The sequence below is a fragment of the Dermochelys coriacea genome, chromosome 1, assembly GCF_009764565.3.
Source record: "Dermochelys coriacea isolate rDerCor1 chromosome 1, rDerCor1.pri.v4, whole genome shotgun sequence".
Taxonomy (NCBI): Eukaryota; Metazoa; Chordata; order Testudines; family Dermochelyidae; genus Dermochelys; species Dermochelys coriacea.
The window spans coordinates 193,983,450-193,999,884 of NC_050068.2; the positions used below are offsets into that span (position 1 = coordinate 193,983,450).

Genomic DNA, 16,435 nt, shown 5'->3' on the forward strand with positions numbered 1-16,435 from the left:
TAGTATAAGACAGAGTATCATAAATAATTAGAACTCAATTATAATCATCACAATGATTGAAAAAGGTACATTTGTGATGCACACGCCTTGCCGTTTCACTGAGTCAGTTAATTTCAGGCCATTGCATGGATGGGGAGTCTGCCAAGAGTAAAGGGTCCTCAGGATTTGTCCCTTACTTATTAAATTTATAAAATTCAGACATCTGCCACGATGTCGCAGCCACTAGTGAAGTTTGGCTGTAATAAACTGTGGAATATCAGTGTGAAAGTCTCCCAAGGGCTTAAATTGCCTTTCAGGCAGAGCTCCACATGAAGGGCAGTGTGAAGCCTCCAACAGAAGTTCTAGGAAGTTTGCAAGGGGGGGGAGGAGGGTCTGCTCCACACCTCCTTTCCCCAACCATTTGAAGGTGGTGAGCATGGCTAGCTCCATGCAGGACAAGGTCTGCATAAGTGCTCTGTTCCTGGAAGGGCATGCAAGGGGAGAGAAATGAAGAGGTTCCTTTTCACTCCACACTTATACACACAGTGGTGCAGGAGGCCAGGCAGAATCTCAGGCCTGACGCTGTTTGCGCTACTCTACAAAAACACAGTAATTACTGAAAAGCAACTGTTGGTGGTTGTGGAATAACCGTGGTTGTAGACAATCACGCCCGAACTGATACTCATCTTGCAGGGTTGATTTAGGCATAATTAAAATCAATTAAAGTAATTAAAAACCAAGTTTCAGAGTAGCAGCCGTATTAGTCTGTATTCGCAAAAAGAAAAGGAGTACTTGTGGCACCTTAGAGACTAACAAATTTATTTGAGCATAAGCTTTCGTGAGCTACAGCTACTCCTTTTCTTATTAAAAACCAAGTCTGACTTTTTTCCCCTGGAAGTCCCCTAAATTAAGAATGCATTGTTTACAAAATTCTGTTAAATATTTCCCACCCCCAAAATCATTTAGTCCCAAGCCAAGAACAGCTTTTCCAAGTTCAAGTTCAGCTGCACAGATATGAATTTGGAATTGCAGCAATGAAAGTAAGACCATTGCAAAGACTTGCACGTGAATAGCCCTGCTGAGTTCAATGCTGAAGTACATACTTATGTCTTTGGTCATGGCCTAGAATGGTCATAGTGATCACTAATGCCGCTATAAGTAGAAACCCTCTACTTTTGTTTGTTGCTTCTCTTTTGTCCACTCCAACTTTGTACCAGATTATCCTCTGCAACACACAACTGACACTGGACCATCACTCATGACTTAAACCCCAGGTAACGTGGCCCTTAGTATTTACCAATTGAGCCAAGAGCTCAACATCCAGCCTCTATACAGCACAGTGCAGCTCTTCTACCTGAAGCAAAAGAGAAGCATCCTTATCCTTTACGCATATTCTCCCTTCTCCCCACATCTTTCCTCTTCCTAAAGTAAGAGAGAGGAATCAAGAAATTGCAGTGATTGGCACCCTATAAATAACTTAGGCTGCTACAAGATTATGATAGGCTACACAGACTGAGGGCAGGGGGAATATAGAGAGAGCAAAACTGCAGCACTACTGCTCAGAGGAACTTCTCTGAAATAACTCATTGACGCCACTAGGTGTTGCTATAAGTCTAACAAAAAATTCCACTAACAGGATATTATCTATGGGATGTCAGATTTGAAATAAGAGGTATTTCCCATGGAGACAAGCCAACATCTAAAATAGGAACAGCACAAGGTAATTTAGAAAAACGGTTACCTACCTTTTTGTAACTGTTGTTCTTCAAGATGTGTTGCTCATGTCCATTCCATTGTAGGTGTGCGCGCGTCCATGTGCACAGTCGGAGATTTTTGCATTAGTGGTATCTGTAGGGCCGGCTGTGGCGTCCCCTTGAGTGGTATATTAAGTGCTTCCGGCCCTACACCCTCTCAGTTCCTTTTTGCCGGCAACTCTGACAGGGGTAGGAGGGCAGGTAATGGAACGTACATGAGCAACATATCTCGAAGAACAAGAGTTATGAAAAAGTAGGTAACCATTTTTTTTCTTCAGGTGCTTGCTCATGTCGATTCCATTCTAGGTGACTCCCAAGCAGTATCCTCAGAGGTGGGATCAGAATTCACAATCTACTGGCTTGCAGTACTGCTCTACCGAAGCCAGCATCGTCCCGGATCTGCTGGGTAAGTGCATAATGGGACGTGAATGGGTGGATGAACGACCAGGTGGCCAACCTACAGATTGCCTTGATAGGCACTTAGGCCAGGAAAGCTGCTAAAGAGGCTTGTGCCCTAAGTGGGGGGTGACAATCGCCGGAGGTGGCACCTTAGTCTGATGATAGCAGCAAATGCAGCAGTGATCCAAGAAGAAATTCTTTGAGTGGACACTGGACGAATCTTTCATCCTATCTGCCACTGTGACGAACAATTGCATCAACTTGTGAATGGCTTGGTCCCTTCAATGTACAAGACTAGATTGCATTCCCTGGACGTTAGGAGGGCACTAAGTTCCTCCTCCAACTTATGCAGCTTTGGAAAAAAGACAGGCAAGTAGATGTCCTGCCCTGTATGAAACTGCGAGACCACCTTGGGCAGGAAAGCTGGGCAGATGACCCTACTGGGGCCGGGACCCCCTGCTGCTCCCAGGAGTCGGAGGTGGGTCCCTGGTTAGACAAAGGGGTCCGACCGCAGCGGTACCTCTGATTAGCTCCAGTGCAAGCACATTTCCTGACGCAGGTCCTTTGCCCAAAGCCCCTTTTTCTGTAGTGCTGGCGGCCCGTCGACTTTGACCGCTTCTTAGGCACTCGGGAGGGGGAACGATGCGAGGTGGACTCTGGTGCCAGTGGTGCGTTGCGTGCCGATGTCAAGGTGCTGGGTGTGGAGTCCGACCGAGAGGACTCTGAGGTAGGGTGAAGCGCAACCTCTTGAGGAGGATCCTCAAGCAGATATCCTGCTCCTTCTGAGTTTGAGGGCAAAAGTTTTTTTGCAGATCCTGCACTTATTCTTTCTGTGGGACTCCCCCAAACACTTTAAACAGCTCTCGTGGGGGTCACAAATGGGAATTGGCCAGCTGCAAGATGAATATGGCTTAAAGTCTGGGGAACGGGGCATGCTCCACTCCGAGGCCAAGTCCCAGCTGGGACTCTAACTCCTCAACTACTATTCTAACACTTAATGGTCTAACTAAGTACCTATCAACTAACAACAAAGGAGACAGAACTGCTAACGCTCTTGCGATGTATGACAAGGCACTCTGACCAACCATCACAGGCAATAAGAAGGAACTGAGAGGCTGCAGGGCTGGCAGCACTTAATATACCAACGCATGAGCTCGGCACTCACGGGGGATGCCACAACCGACCCTCTAGATACAGAGAAGGCAAAAACCTCCAACATCTTTTCACACCTAGAATGGAACTGAAATGAGCAAGCACTTGAATAACAAGTTCAATGGCCATTACCCAGGACGGGCAGGGATGGTTTGCCAGAAGCTGGGAATGGGCGACAGGGGATGGATCTCTTGATTTCCTGTTCTGTTCATTCCCTCTGGGGCACCTGGCATTGGCCATTGTCGGAAGACAGGATACTGGGCTAGATGGAGCTTTGATCTGACCCAGTATAGCCATTCTTATGTTATAACTTTTCCCCTTTTTTTAAGAGATGACAGAGGAGAAGTCTGCGTCAGCATTTAGCATAACTGATTCAATCTACCTGAGGGCCTACTGCAAGTTATTAAACCTCTTTTGTTGTGTCCACCTTTAAGTTCTCCTGCCCACCTGTCTAATAAGCTCAATGTTGTGTTTAGAAACTGTGTTGGTGAGCAAAATTGAATTTTCTTAACAGAGTGGAAAACAGTGTAGTTGGTTGAACAATTACGAAAACAGAGATGTAAGTGGCAGTATGATGAACACAGGGATGGTGGCAGAAAACTACAGAGCTACTGTGCAAATGCCACTGTTGATTTCTCTTTTTCCCTTCCTCTACTGAACCCATTCACAGCTTTTGCAACCATAAGTACACTTAGTACCTCATTTAATGTACATTTAACAAGGAAGTTAATATATGTCAAATAATTTACTGAGGCTCGACAGATATGTATCATTATATCCCTGTTAATCCTCAAGAAACGTATGTTCTTACTAATAAAACTAGTGCTCTCCCGCTCCTTTACTTTAGATTTAATAAATAGCAAAATGAAGTATTTTAATCCATATTACTGTCTCAATAGCTACACTTGTTCCTAATCCCAGGGTCTGTTTTACCATCTTGGGTGGGGTTTTCATACCATGGACCCTTGGCCAAAAACACCAACAGTGATGACACTGCTATGCTTCGCACTCGCCAGAGGATTTTGGAAAGGGTTAACTGAGATCAGTCTTGTGAATACACCCCACGCTGAGCTCATGTTACATAATAGGAGATCTTCAGTTTGATTTCCACCTTTCAGCCCCCTGCTTCAGAAGCAGAGTTGAGCTGCTTGTGCTGGAGATGGAGTGTAAACGCCAGCATTTAAAAGAGTTTTGCAAAGGACAATTATCCAAATAACTGATCCCTGGGAGCTGCTAGGCAGAGGTATGTCCAGGCAGCTCTGTGCGCTGCCTCCGCCTGCAGGCACTGCCCCCACAGCTCCTATTGGCTGTAGTTCCCGGCCAATGGGAGCTGCGAAGCCAGTGCTCTGGGCAAAGCCAGCGTGCAGAGCTGCCTAGCCACACCTCCGCCTGGCAGCTGAGCGAGGGGGATGTCACTGTTTACAGGGAGCTCCCCAGGTAAGCGCATCCCAGAGCCCACCTCACTCTGTCCCATACCCCAACCCCTGCATCCTCTCACGCCCAAACTCTGCTGCTAGGGATGGGGGGTGGTGGCCTGAGACTGCCACAGAAGCAGCCAGTGCGCCTGGTGCAGGGGCTGTCTGAGCTGCCCAAGCCCAGCTGCTGCAGAAGTCACAGAGAGCGACAGAATCTGCGACTTCTGCCACAGAAACTCACAGCCTTACTCATTGGCAATGTGCATCTCACCATCTCCTTCTAGAGGCACTCCCACATAGATAATAGCCTTCTACTCCTACCAGTTACTTTCTCAGCTCAAATGATAGAGATAAGTGTTGTGGATCTAAAGATCTCAGCTCTGCTGGACACCAAACTCCCTTAAACCCTTTTCAAAATCTCAGCCACTCAGTTTTTCTGGCTGTCACACATTTAACCACATGATCCTTGAAGCAATCAGAATATGGAAGTGTGTAATGTTTGCTAGTGGAAAGTGTAATTAAATGTGGTTGCCTCTCCCCTGGGGCCAAATTCTGACACCCTCACTCTTGTTGAATAGCACCTCTCTCCAAATGCAGCTTACTGCTTTCAGAAGGACGGCACCTGAAGTAAGCCGGTATTCAACAGGAGCACAGGGCAGACTCTGGCCCACAGCAATGGTTGGCAATGGTTAACAGACCACTTTACCCACTGAGCTCAGTGTGCATTTCTGAGAAATGACAAGAACTTTTGCTCTACATTTCTTAAGGCCCTTCTGGAAAGAGGTGAATCTCTAGATTTTTTTGGTTTCCCTACTGTGATGTACATGGATACCTTGTGTTCTGGTTTTACAGGAGACAGACTGCTCCTTTCACAAGTTGCCAACCTGAATTAGTGCTATGAATACTTCAGGGAGTGTCCACTTAATGTTCTTAAATTGATTCAATGTTTGCTTTGTGACTTTACCTTTAGAAGACCTACAGTACTTTATGTTTGGCTACGCACATACAGGCATATCCATCTCCTTAGTGGATCTTCCTCTATGGCTGTATGTGCATGAGTCATTTGTCTTCCAAGGTTGGAATATATTTTGTGCATGATCTGGCCCTCACTTTGACCAGTTCTGGAATAGAAGGATTTTGGAGCACAGATGCCCAGAGGCAAAAATATTTTATTAGCCACACTGCTTCCTACTTTTCAGAATGCTGTGTCTGATACAAGTGTGGTTTGCAACCCACACAAATCCTTATGTGAAGCACAAGAAATCCAGAAGAGGGCTATTTCTGTCCTGAAACCAACATAAGTATTCCTATCAGCACAGATCATGATGGATCCTGCAGTGCTCATAGGAGCATTTCACATGTAACACCTTAGAGATCATCTTAGTGGAGACAATTTTCATATAAACAGCAAAACGCTTCATATCCAAAGTGGAGAGCAAAGTTTTTTGGGTCCTTTTAGTGAAACAGTACCCCTGCTCCCATTTAATGTCAGTAGGAATTGGGAGTGCTTAAAAACCAGGCCTCATCTTTAAAAAAAAAATTTCCCCCCTCGCATCCGTCCCAGTAAAAATGGTTGTAAATCCCAAATCCGAATGGCCACATTTATAGGCTTGACACTTACGAGACATTTACACTTTAGCACAAAGTAACCAAACAGTACTTTCTCTTTCACTTACAGAATATCCTAATTCCAAACGAAGTTTGGCAGGTGTTTTCTCTACAACAGTACCTCAGAGTGCTAATATCTAAAACAGCTCAAGGAGCTCCACTCCCTAAACAGACTTGTCCTATCCTTAACTTGGATCTTGGCAGATATGTCAAGGAGCAATAAATTTCAAATATTTTCTAATTTTTGCATCTATACAAACAACACCTATATTCTTGTGGCACCTTAGAGACTAACAAATGTATTTGAGCATAAGCTTTCATGAGCTACAGCTCACTTCATCGGATGCATCTTGGAAAGCTTATGCTCAAATAAATTTGTTAGTCTCTAAGGTGCCACAAGTACTCCTTTTCTTTTTGCGAATACAGACTAACACGGCTGCTACTCTGAAATCTGTCATACCTATATTCTGTTACTATTTTCAGCTTTTGGTTAAAAAGATTTTCTCTATTCTGTGGCCAAACATAATTTTATATACTTTTTGGAATAGGAATTTATGCCACAGGTCCAAATGTCCAAATCTGGGCATCAAAAATCTCACTCATGATATACAATAATAAATACCCCAATTTGGGCCCTCAAATGTACCCTAAATAGCAACCAATCTACTGAAACCTATAGAGAAATGGAAAAACATTTTTTATTTACTGAAGTCTTACGTAAGAGCAAAATGTTTGTATTACAGTGAAATAACTACAAAGCATTTATACCTGCTGCGCATAACACAGAACCCTAATTAACAGGAATAGACTATAATACCTTGAACGTATGCTAGCACTTGCAGCCTTTCAAGATCAAAATTTACATCTGTAAATTACCAATGTAATTGTATTATTATTATTATTATTATTATTATTATTAAATATTTACATTGCTGTAGCTCTCAAAAGCCCAGGTCAGGAAAGGTGCTGAGTTGTGCCAGGCACTATACAAACAGACAGGCCAAGATGGTCCCTTCCCTGAAGAGCTTGCAATCCATGGTCTAACAGAATCATTACATTCCAGTACTTCCGTTTTTGACAACAATAATATCTTAATGGGGACATATAAGGGGTCTCATATCACTGCAGTCAGTCAGTGGAATTATATTGCCACAGTACAGAAGACACATCAAATTAGACCTAAAGCGTGTTCAATAGTTTGAGGAGAATCAAGCCATGCTGCTCAAACATGGGTGCCATCAAATGTTGGCTAAGATGTATACTACATTAATATAATAATACCTATAAATATTCCTCTTAAGCACTCCTGCTAACTGATTCATTGGGGACAAGGAAGGAGAGATAGTTACTTACCTCTTGTGCAGTCAGGGCATGTTCCCCTGCTAAAAGCAGCATACTCAGGCCTCCCATCTGCGTAGGATCTGTCCAAGAGTAAAAGAAATATTAAGGTGATTCATCTGCAACCTGAAAGAACTTACTGTGTGCACTGAAAAACCTCAAAAGGCTACTTGTCACAGATACTCCAAAGCAAGATGCCACAAAGCCAGCCCAAGAGAATCACAAATAACCATTTCTACATACCCTCTGGGATAGACATTCAAAGCTGTTTGAGGGATTTGATTGGATTTGTGTGCTTAACTCCCCTTTGTGGGGAATTACAATTTTACTGCCACAGGTTCCAAGCACGACAGTGATGGATATCTTTAAAACAGCAAGTGTGATGATCTCATACCAAACATATGCAGAACAGCGCTAATATCACAAATATTTACAATGGAAATGGAAGCTCAGAATGGGGGAGTAACTCTCCCTCAGCTACAGAACAAGGAAAGAGGAGGTACCGCATCAGAGATGAAGCTTCCTTTTAACAAAAGGAAAGCATGTTTGCTTTTTTACTTATTTTTAAACTAGAGCTGAATTTAGTGTTCAAGCATGCCAGGATGACAGCTCTGGAGAATGTAGCCCTCTATTTATCCATAGCACCAGTACAGCACAGGCATTTGGCTGGGCAAACTGCCCACGTCACCCAGCCAATACAATATTAGGTAGAGTTAAAGTAATCTTAAAAAATAAATGTCTGATTTTGACATTGCAATGAACAGTGGCACCATGTACTCACCTGGTGCCTTCTTCAGGGATCTCACAACGCTCGCCTTTTTTTTTTTTTTTACACTATTATTACTAATGATTGATATTAGAGTAGTGCCGACAGGCTCCATTGAAGATCAGGGCCCTGTTATACTAGGTGCCGTACAAACACATGGTAAGACAATTTGTGGCCTAAAGAACTCACAAGACATCAAGTGGGAGAGAAAGAAAATAATTATCCTCATTTTGCAGATGAGGTACATCTACACTCAGCTCGGCCTCTGATTCAGGTTTGAGGCCAAGCCCCTCTTCCATTCACACACAAATCAAAATCAGTCTGACTCAGGTCAGCAAGCACTCAGGACCTGGGTCCTAGGACTGTTCTAGGGGCGTGAGCCAGAGCCCGAGCCCGAGCCCTGCTATGTATTAGGTTTAAACCCCGACATTCTAAAGTGTGGACAGAGGTCAAGTTACAGATCCAAGTCAGAAGGTCTGCATAGTGCAGTAGGGATGCATTAGCATGGCTGAGAGTCCTGGGTCTAGCGATTTTAATCCCACATCTACAATGCAGCATGGATGCTCAAGCAACGTCTTGAAAACACCGAGTCCACAAGCCCAGGCCCCACAGACCTTGGGGTACAATGCACTGTAGACATATCCTGAGGCATGGAGAGATTAAGTGACTTTCCCAAGATCACATAAGCTGTCTGTGGCAGAGCTGGGAATCGAGCCCACATCTCCTAAATTTCTGTCCATTGTCTTAAACATACAACCATTTTTCCTCTCTAAAACTTTAACGGCTACATTCACAGGGTTAAGTATTTTTATACTGCATTTACAGATGAGTAAACAGAGACTCAGAGAAGCTAAGCAATTTGCCCCAGGTCACCCACAGAGTCGGCGGTGAAGAGGGACAAGCTGACTCCCAATGACTGAAGAACACTGCCTGATGCCAGAGTGATTCACACAAAGGGCAATGCGAGGAGCCTTTTTTCAGTTTCCCATTTCATTTCTCATGGGGGGGAGGGGGAAGCTTAATTGAGCTAAATTTGGGTTAAAGTTGTATGAGCCTTGAGAAGAAAGATAAAATAATCCTCAAAGAAGAAATACATTGGGATTTGTAAGAAACAGTGGACAGAAAAAACTCTTTTCAGAGTAGCAGCCGTGTTAGTCTGTATTTGCAAAAAAGAGTACTTGTGGCACCTTAGAGACTAACAAATTTATTTGAGCACAAGCTTTCGTGAGCTACAGCTCACTTAATCGGATGCAACAACTCTGAAAAAACTTGGAAAAAACTCTGGAGGCAGAAGGTAGGGAGGGGAGGGAAGGGGAAATCAGGCACATGACAGAAGTATTGTCTTACCAGGCCAAGCTATCCAGTTCTGAAAGCCCTCCTCACCAGAAGAGCATTCCAACTGCACTGACAGGCAGCAGTTCTTGTCCTTCCAGTCGGGAGATGTCAAAGCAAAGGAATGGGGCAATTCAGGGAGTGGAGGGGGAACGGCATCCTTCAAATACAGAATAATGATGTGCATGACAGCCTGGTCCAAACCCTTTCCCTATTTCCAAGGATTTTCTTTTCCAGAAGGTCTTGTTTCTCTTCCTTTTAAATGAGCACCTTCTTAATTATAGGGTAAGATTCAGGGTTTTATTTTAAAGTGTTACTGTAGTTGCAACAGACACTAAAACCATGTATTTAAAAATAAAAATCAAAAGGAGAAAAAATGACAGCTTAGTGGAAAGTGAAAGTTTAATTTGGTGCTCAAGCAACTAAAGAATAGTCATGCTGCAGCTGAAACAGAGAGCTGGAGGTTGGATATCTGCTCTTGATGAGGACAAAAATGCTGCTACCAAGGTTTCAGATGCAAGATAAAATAATAAAAGGGATAAATAAGATTCGTGTGACACACTGCATTATGTTGATACCCTCTTGTGCTTAAGTGTTACTGAGTCTTACTGGCTAGTAAGAATAAATTAAGAAAGATAAATAGTTTAATATGGTAAATGCTATTTTAAAATTATTTACAGGTATTCAACAATAATAGAGATATTCCTCTCATTATCAGCTTTATTCAGAAAAGAATATTAAAATGTTAATAGTATAATGGAGGTTGATTTGTGACCTTAACTATAGCTTTCTTTCTTGCTAAAGCTAAGAACATGAGTATCACTTTGTTTGCAAATGATGGCTCTTACTACTACTGGATTATAATAAAACAGAACATTGCAAGAAACGTCCATGCAAGCGAGATATCGTATAGAATGTCTGCCTACTGAACGCATTTAAGCTTTGCCTTATGCCTTATACAAGTAGGGCCCTACAAAATTCACGGCCATGAAAAACACGTCACGGACTGTGAAATCTGGTCTTTTATCCTACACTATATAGATTTCACGGGGGTAGACCAGCGTTTCTCAAACTGGGGACCCTGACCCAAAATGGAGTTGTACTGGGGTTACAAGATTATTTGGGGGGGGGGGGTCACAGTATTGTCATCCTTACTTCCATGCTGCCTTCAGAGCTGGGCGGCCGGACAGTGGCCACTGCTGACTGAGGGCCAAGTTCTGCAGGCAGCAGCGCAAAAGTTAGGGTGGAAAATATCAGACCATGCCATTCTTACTTCTGTGCTGCGGCTGATGGCGGCTCTGCCTGCAGAGCTGGGCTCCTGGCTAGCAGCTGCCACTCTCCAGCTGCCCAGCTCTGAAGGCAGTGCTGTCACCAGCAGCAGCAGCGCAGAAATAAGGGTAGCAGCACCTCCCCATAACCTTGTGCCCCCCCCAACTCCTAAATAGATGAAATAATGAAATTTATTATTTTTAAAATCCTATGACCATGAAATTGACCAAAATGGACCATGAATTTGGTAGGGCCCTACCTATAAGGTACCCCAGGTCAGACATCTTTTAGCAACACTCCATTACAATTTCTATTTTGCTTTAAGAATAAATAAATAAATATATAAATAAAAAAGACACTGCTAGTGACATTGGATATATAGAAGCCTAATGTCAGTGTCAGATATCATATACCTTAAAATAAATTGGTCAACAATATTGGGGGAAAAAATGACGTTTCTTGTATAGAGAGTACCTTCTTAAAAACCAACACAAATTTTGTACCATACTTGCATTGGTAACTCCTGTTAACTCCAATGGGACAACTCGTAAAAGGCAACAAGGATTTTTCCCCTCTATATTTGTTTTCCTAATATTATTGCACATAAAAGCAAAGAAAACAAACATGTCGAAACTGGCAGTCTGGGATGTCTTTACACCATGCATTTTCCTAGTTCTAGAGATGCAATGTGTCTTGAAGATGCATGTTATTAATGGAGTACCAGTGGTTTAAAGAAAAACTGTCCTTTGCTTTTCACCTCTTCCTATGTTCAGCTACTGTATGGTTTCCTAGCAATAATCCATATGGATTTCAAAGCTGGCAATCATGGGGGCAGCAATCAGACATGAATGGTTTTTGTAAGACCGGAGAAAGAGGAATTGAGCAAGGCACATTTACCTACAGCTGGTACAGAGTTGACACAAGGTTTTCCAGTTGGTATAGCAACACTGAGGCCTTTCATGATTCAGTGATGAACTTCTCCATTGTGAGCACATAGTACTTTCAAAGACTACTTTTGTACCGGTGGAACATCTGCTTTTCACTAGTGGGGTGCAACTGTGACACGGCAGGAGCAGAAACCCTACCAACTTAATCTGTGACCCACAGACTGAAGTACACTAGTCCTAGACAACATAAAAACACTGTGCTCTTTACAAAAAGAGGGAGGTCTGGTGGCTAAGGCACTGGCCTGGAACTCGAACTCAGCATTATTCAGATTCCCCTGTCACCCAGCTATGTTGTTTTGGACATATTTACTTAATTCATTTCTACTAAACAAATCTATTCTTAACTTTATTCACACAAAACAGCCTGCTCACATGAGCAGAGGTAAGCATGGGCATAATTAATTGCAGCATTAGGACTGGGATTTGTAAAGCCTTCCTATTATTGCTTATAGATGACTGTTGTTTACTCTAGGGAAGATGGTGGATTCTTTTCATTCAACGCATCAGATCCTGCCAGAAATCTAGTGATTATTTTGTTGCCCAGTTTTAACTTCATCTGCAGAGATTGACTAGCTTTATTTTAAATTCCTAGCCTTAATTTTTCTGGGTTGCTTACAGCTCTGTTTATACTAAAGGACACTGTAGGGGTTTATTGTGTGCAGAGGGGAGGTGGTTTCACTCAGGAGGAATAAGCCATGCAAGCTACTGATCACGTAATCTCAAGAACATTTAAAGATGGTTAATGTTATTCTTCTGATGTTAAAAGCAGAATGGAACGAAGGGATTTACAGTATCTGATGCTGGGCTCCCAAATAACAAGCATCACAAATTATGTAGCTTTGAAGCATGACAAACGTCATTTTGAACTACATTTCACACTTCCTTCATGCTGAGGAGCGATTTTATTATGGGAACTTTCATACCACTGGGTTGGGCAAAAATGGATACAAGTTTTTTATCCTTTCAATCCCATCCCACACACAAATTTCCCCTACCCTTTGTCTGTAAGCTCTCCAGGGCAGAGAGCTTGTCTTATCTGTCACACACACAGCACAGCCTAAACAAGTTTGAAAGTTTTTGTAACATCCTGTGTAAATGTTGCCTTTAAAAAAAAGTGAGGGAGGGGAGAAATCTTTAATTTTTAAATCTAAATCACTAAATCACTTCCAGTTTGTGCCAGTTTTAGTTTTGAAGTTGCCAATACTCAAGCACATTAGCACCTGTATTAATCAAAGACCTGATCCTGAAAGTTCTGACCACTCTGCTTGTTAAAAACCTCAAGGGTTTTTTTTTTTTTAAGAAGTTACCAGTATATCATTTCTGCATACATGAAATTGATAAACATAGCACAATGCCACATGAAATTACAGAAAGAAAATGCATACAATCAATAGTATATTTTTTTGATTTATAGTGAAAAGATCTACTTCTAATTAACTGATGGTGGTCCAGAGCTGCAAAATTTGGATCCAGACCAAAGCCTGCCCCACTTTTAGATGTTGTCAGATCTCTGGCCCTGATTTATGATAGAGCTTGTGCTTAAGTCCATCTCTATTCAAAACACTACATAGCACCTAAACACAGGCTTCATTGTGGTCCTAAATAGAGGTGCTTACCTGAATTACGGTCTATAATTGTAACATGGAATGGAGACCATGGAATTATAATAGGCTTGGAATGGAGAAAGCTAGTCTTATCGTCTTTCAGAATAGACTCTCTTAATGTCATCAGTGACAGCGACAATATCACTGGAAACAAGGACATAAAGCCCACCTGCCATTCCAAAGTTCAGCTGAGGCATTTCTTCAGTCTTTGCCAATTTCTTGGGACTTGGTAAATCTTTTGCAGATTCTGGCGGGAAGGCCCATAGCTTTTTCCTGTTTGTAACAGTGGATGACTGGGTTTTCACAGGTTTGTTTGTTGTAGGGCACCACTTGTAGCCAGGATTTGCCTTCATAAATGCATCTTTGTACTAGACAGGAAAGGAAAAAAGTGGTAAGGAAAATATTCATATCAGACATGGCAATATGATATTTACAGGACAATGGGAGAGCACCCCGCTTGCTAGAATGTTCAATTCAGCATATAGTCTTTTATACTCTTAATTGTGGAGTTTCATCAAAGGTCTTAGTCACATCTCTAAACCTTTGCTTTGAGTTCACTCTGACCACCAAGCCAAACCTAATGAGATGAAGTTATTAAACAGCAGGATTTAAAAATAGCAGAGTTTTCTCCCTCCTTACTGGTTATCAGTAGCTGGAAAATAAACCATTTTGGAGACAAGTGTGACAAGATTTCATGGCTCCTTGCTCTGCATACACTTTTTGGGGGTTGGGGGGCAGGGGAAGACAACAACTTTGTCTTTTACAAAATTTTATTTATATTCTTTTCAAAGCCAGGTATATTTGTGAGAAAATAAACCATTACTTACAGATACTGTTTCATTTTCTGTGACAGTGCATCTGATACTTTGCTCCGAGCTCGTAATCAGAATTTACCACCATGCATAGCGGATCTTCAGCATTAGAAAGCACTGTGGCTGTTTGAAAACTTTCTATGGCCTTGAACATGGTCTCCCATGTTTAAAAAGGATGAATTCAAACTAGAACAGGTACAGAGAAGGGCTACTAGGATGATCCGAGGCATAGAAAACTTGTCTTATGAAAGGAGACTCAAGCAGTGGGGGCAAAAGATCTATCTGGCTTTAAGTTTAAACTCGATAAATTTATGGAGGAGATGGTATGATGGGATAATGTGATTTTGGTAATTAATTGATCTTTAAATATTCAGGGTAAATAGGCCTAATCACCTGAGATGGGATATTAGATGGATGGGATCTGAGTTATCCAGGAAAGAATTTTCTGTAGTATCTGGCTGGTGAATCTTGCCCATATGCTCAGGGTTTAGCTGATTGCAATATTTGGGGTCGAGAAGGAATTTTCCTCCTGGGCAGATTGGAAGAGGCCCTGGAGGTTTTTCGCCTTCCTCTGTAGCACGGGGCACGGGTCACTTGAGGGAGGCTTCTCTGCTCCTTGAAGTCTTTAAACCATGATTTGAGGACTTCAATAGCTCAGACATAGGTGAGGTTTTTCATAGGAGTGGGTGGGTGAGATTCTGTGGCCTGCGCTGTGCAGGAGGTCAGACTAGATGATCAGAATGGTCCCTTCTGACCTTAGCATCTATGAATCTATGAACACACAAAGCATGCATCCAAAGTGCTTGGGTACATTCCTGGCATCCCATGGCAGGAGAGGCTAACCAGTCTATGTAGCCTGAAGAAAATTCTGGCTCTAATGGAGTCTGGATTAGAAGATGCTTTATTCAGTCCATAACATCTGACAATAATGTTTTTAAAATTAAAACTACTTTTTGGTCTTATTATTAGGGCTGTCAATTAATTGCAGTTAACTCAAGCAATTAACTGAAAAAAAATGAACTTGATTAAAAAAATTATTGGCGATTCATCAGAGTTTTAATCGCACTGTTAAATAATAATAGAAAAACCAATTTAAATTATAAATATTTGTGTACATTTTTCTACATTTTCAAATATATTCATTTCAATTACAACACAGAATAGAAAGTGTACAGTGCTCACTTATTTTTTTATTACAAATTTGTACTGATAAAACAAATAAAAAAGAATTTTCAATTCATGTCATACAAGTACTGTAGTGCTCTCTCTTTTTTATGAAATTGCAACTTACAAATGTAGAATTATTATTTATTTATTTATTTATTTTACAAAACTGCACTCAAAACCAAAAAACAATGTCAAACTTTAGAGCCTACTAGTCTACTCAGTCCTACTTTTTGTTCACGAATCGCTAAGACAAACAAGTATCAGAGGGGGAGCCGCGTTAGTCTGGATCTGTAAAAGCGGCCAAGAGTCCTGTGGCACCTTATAGACTAACCGACGTATTGGACCATAAGCTTTCGTGAGTGAATACCCACTTCGCCAGATGCATGTAGTGGAAATTTCCAGAGGCAGGTAGGCATAGCGGTCGGTAGGTTTTCGGTATAGGGCTATTCTACTACCCAAGATCCACAAACCCAGAAATCCTGGATACCCCATCATCTTGGGCATTGGCACTCTCACTGAAGGACTGTCCAGATATGTGGACTCTCTATTAAGACCCTATGACATCAGCACTCCCAGTTATCTCCTTGACACCACTGATTTCCTGAGAAAACTACAATGCATTGGTGATCTTCCAGAAAACACTATCCTAGCCACCATGGATGTAGAGGCTCTCTATACAAACATCCCACACACAGATGGAACACAAGCTGTCAGGAAGAGTATCCCTGATGATGCCACAGCACAACTGGTTGCTGAGCTCTGTGACTTTATTCTCATGCACGATTATTTCAAATTTGGTGACAATATATACCTCCAGACCAGTGGCACCGCTATGGGGACCCGCATGGCCCCACAAGATGCCAACATTTTTATGGTTGACCTGGAACAACGTT

General features: G+C 42.2%; 1 protein-coding gene across 14 annotated transcripts in view; it reads right to left on the reverse strand.

Moving 5' to 3' along the window:
- The window catches only part of BBX (BBX high mobility group box domain containing), a 189,916-nt gene that overhangs the window by 65,329 nt on the left and 108,152 nt on the right, over positions 1-16,435 (reverse strand). For all 14 annotated transcript variants that reach the window (XM_043510859.1, XM_043510850.1, XM_043510855.1 and 11 more), the window contains 2 exons: positions 13,733-13,931; positions 7,661-7,728 (listed from right to left, as the gene is read on the reverse strand). In XM_043510859.1, coding sequence (XP_043366794.1) covers positions 7,661-7,728; positions 13,733-13,931 — 267 coding nt within the window. The remainder of the gene's footprint in view (positions 1-7,660; positions 7,729-13,732; positions 13,932-16,435) is intronic.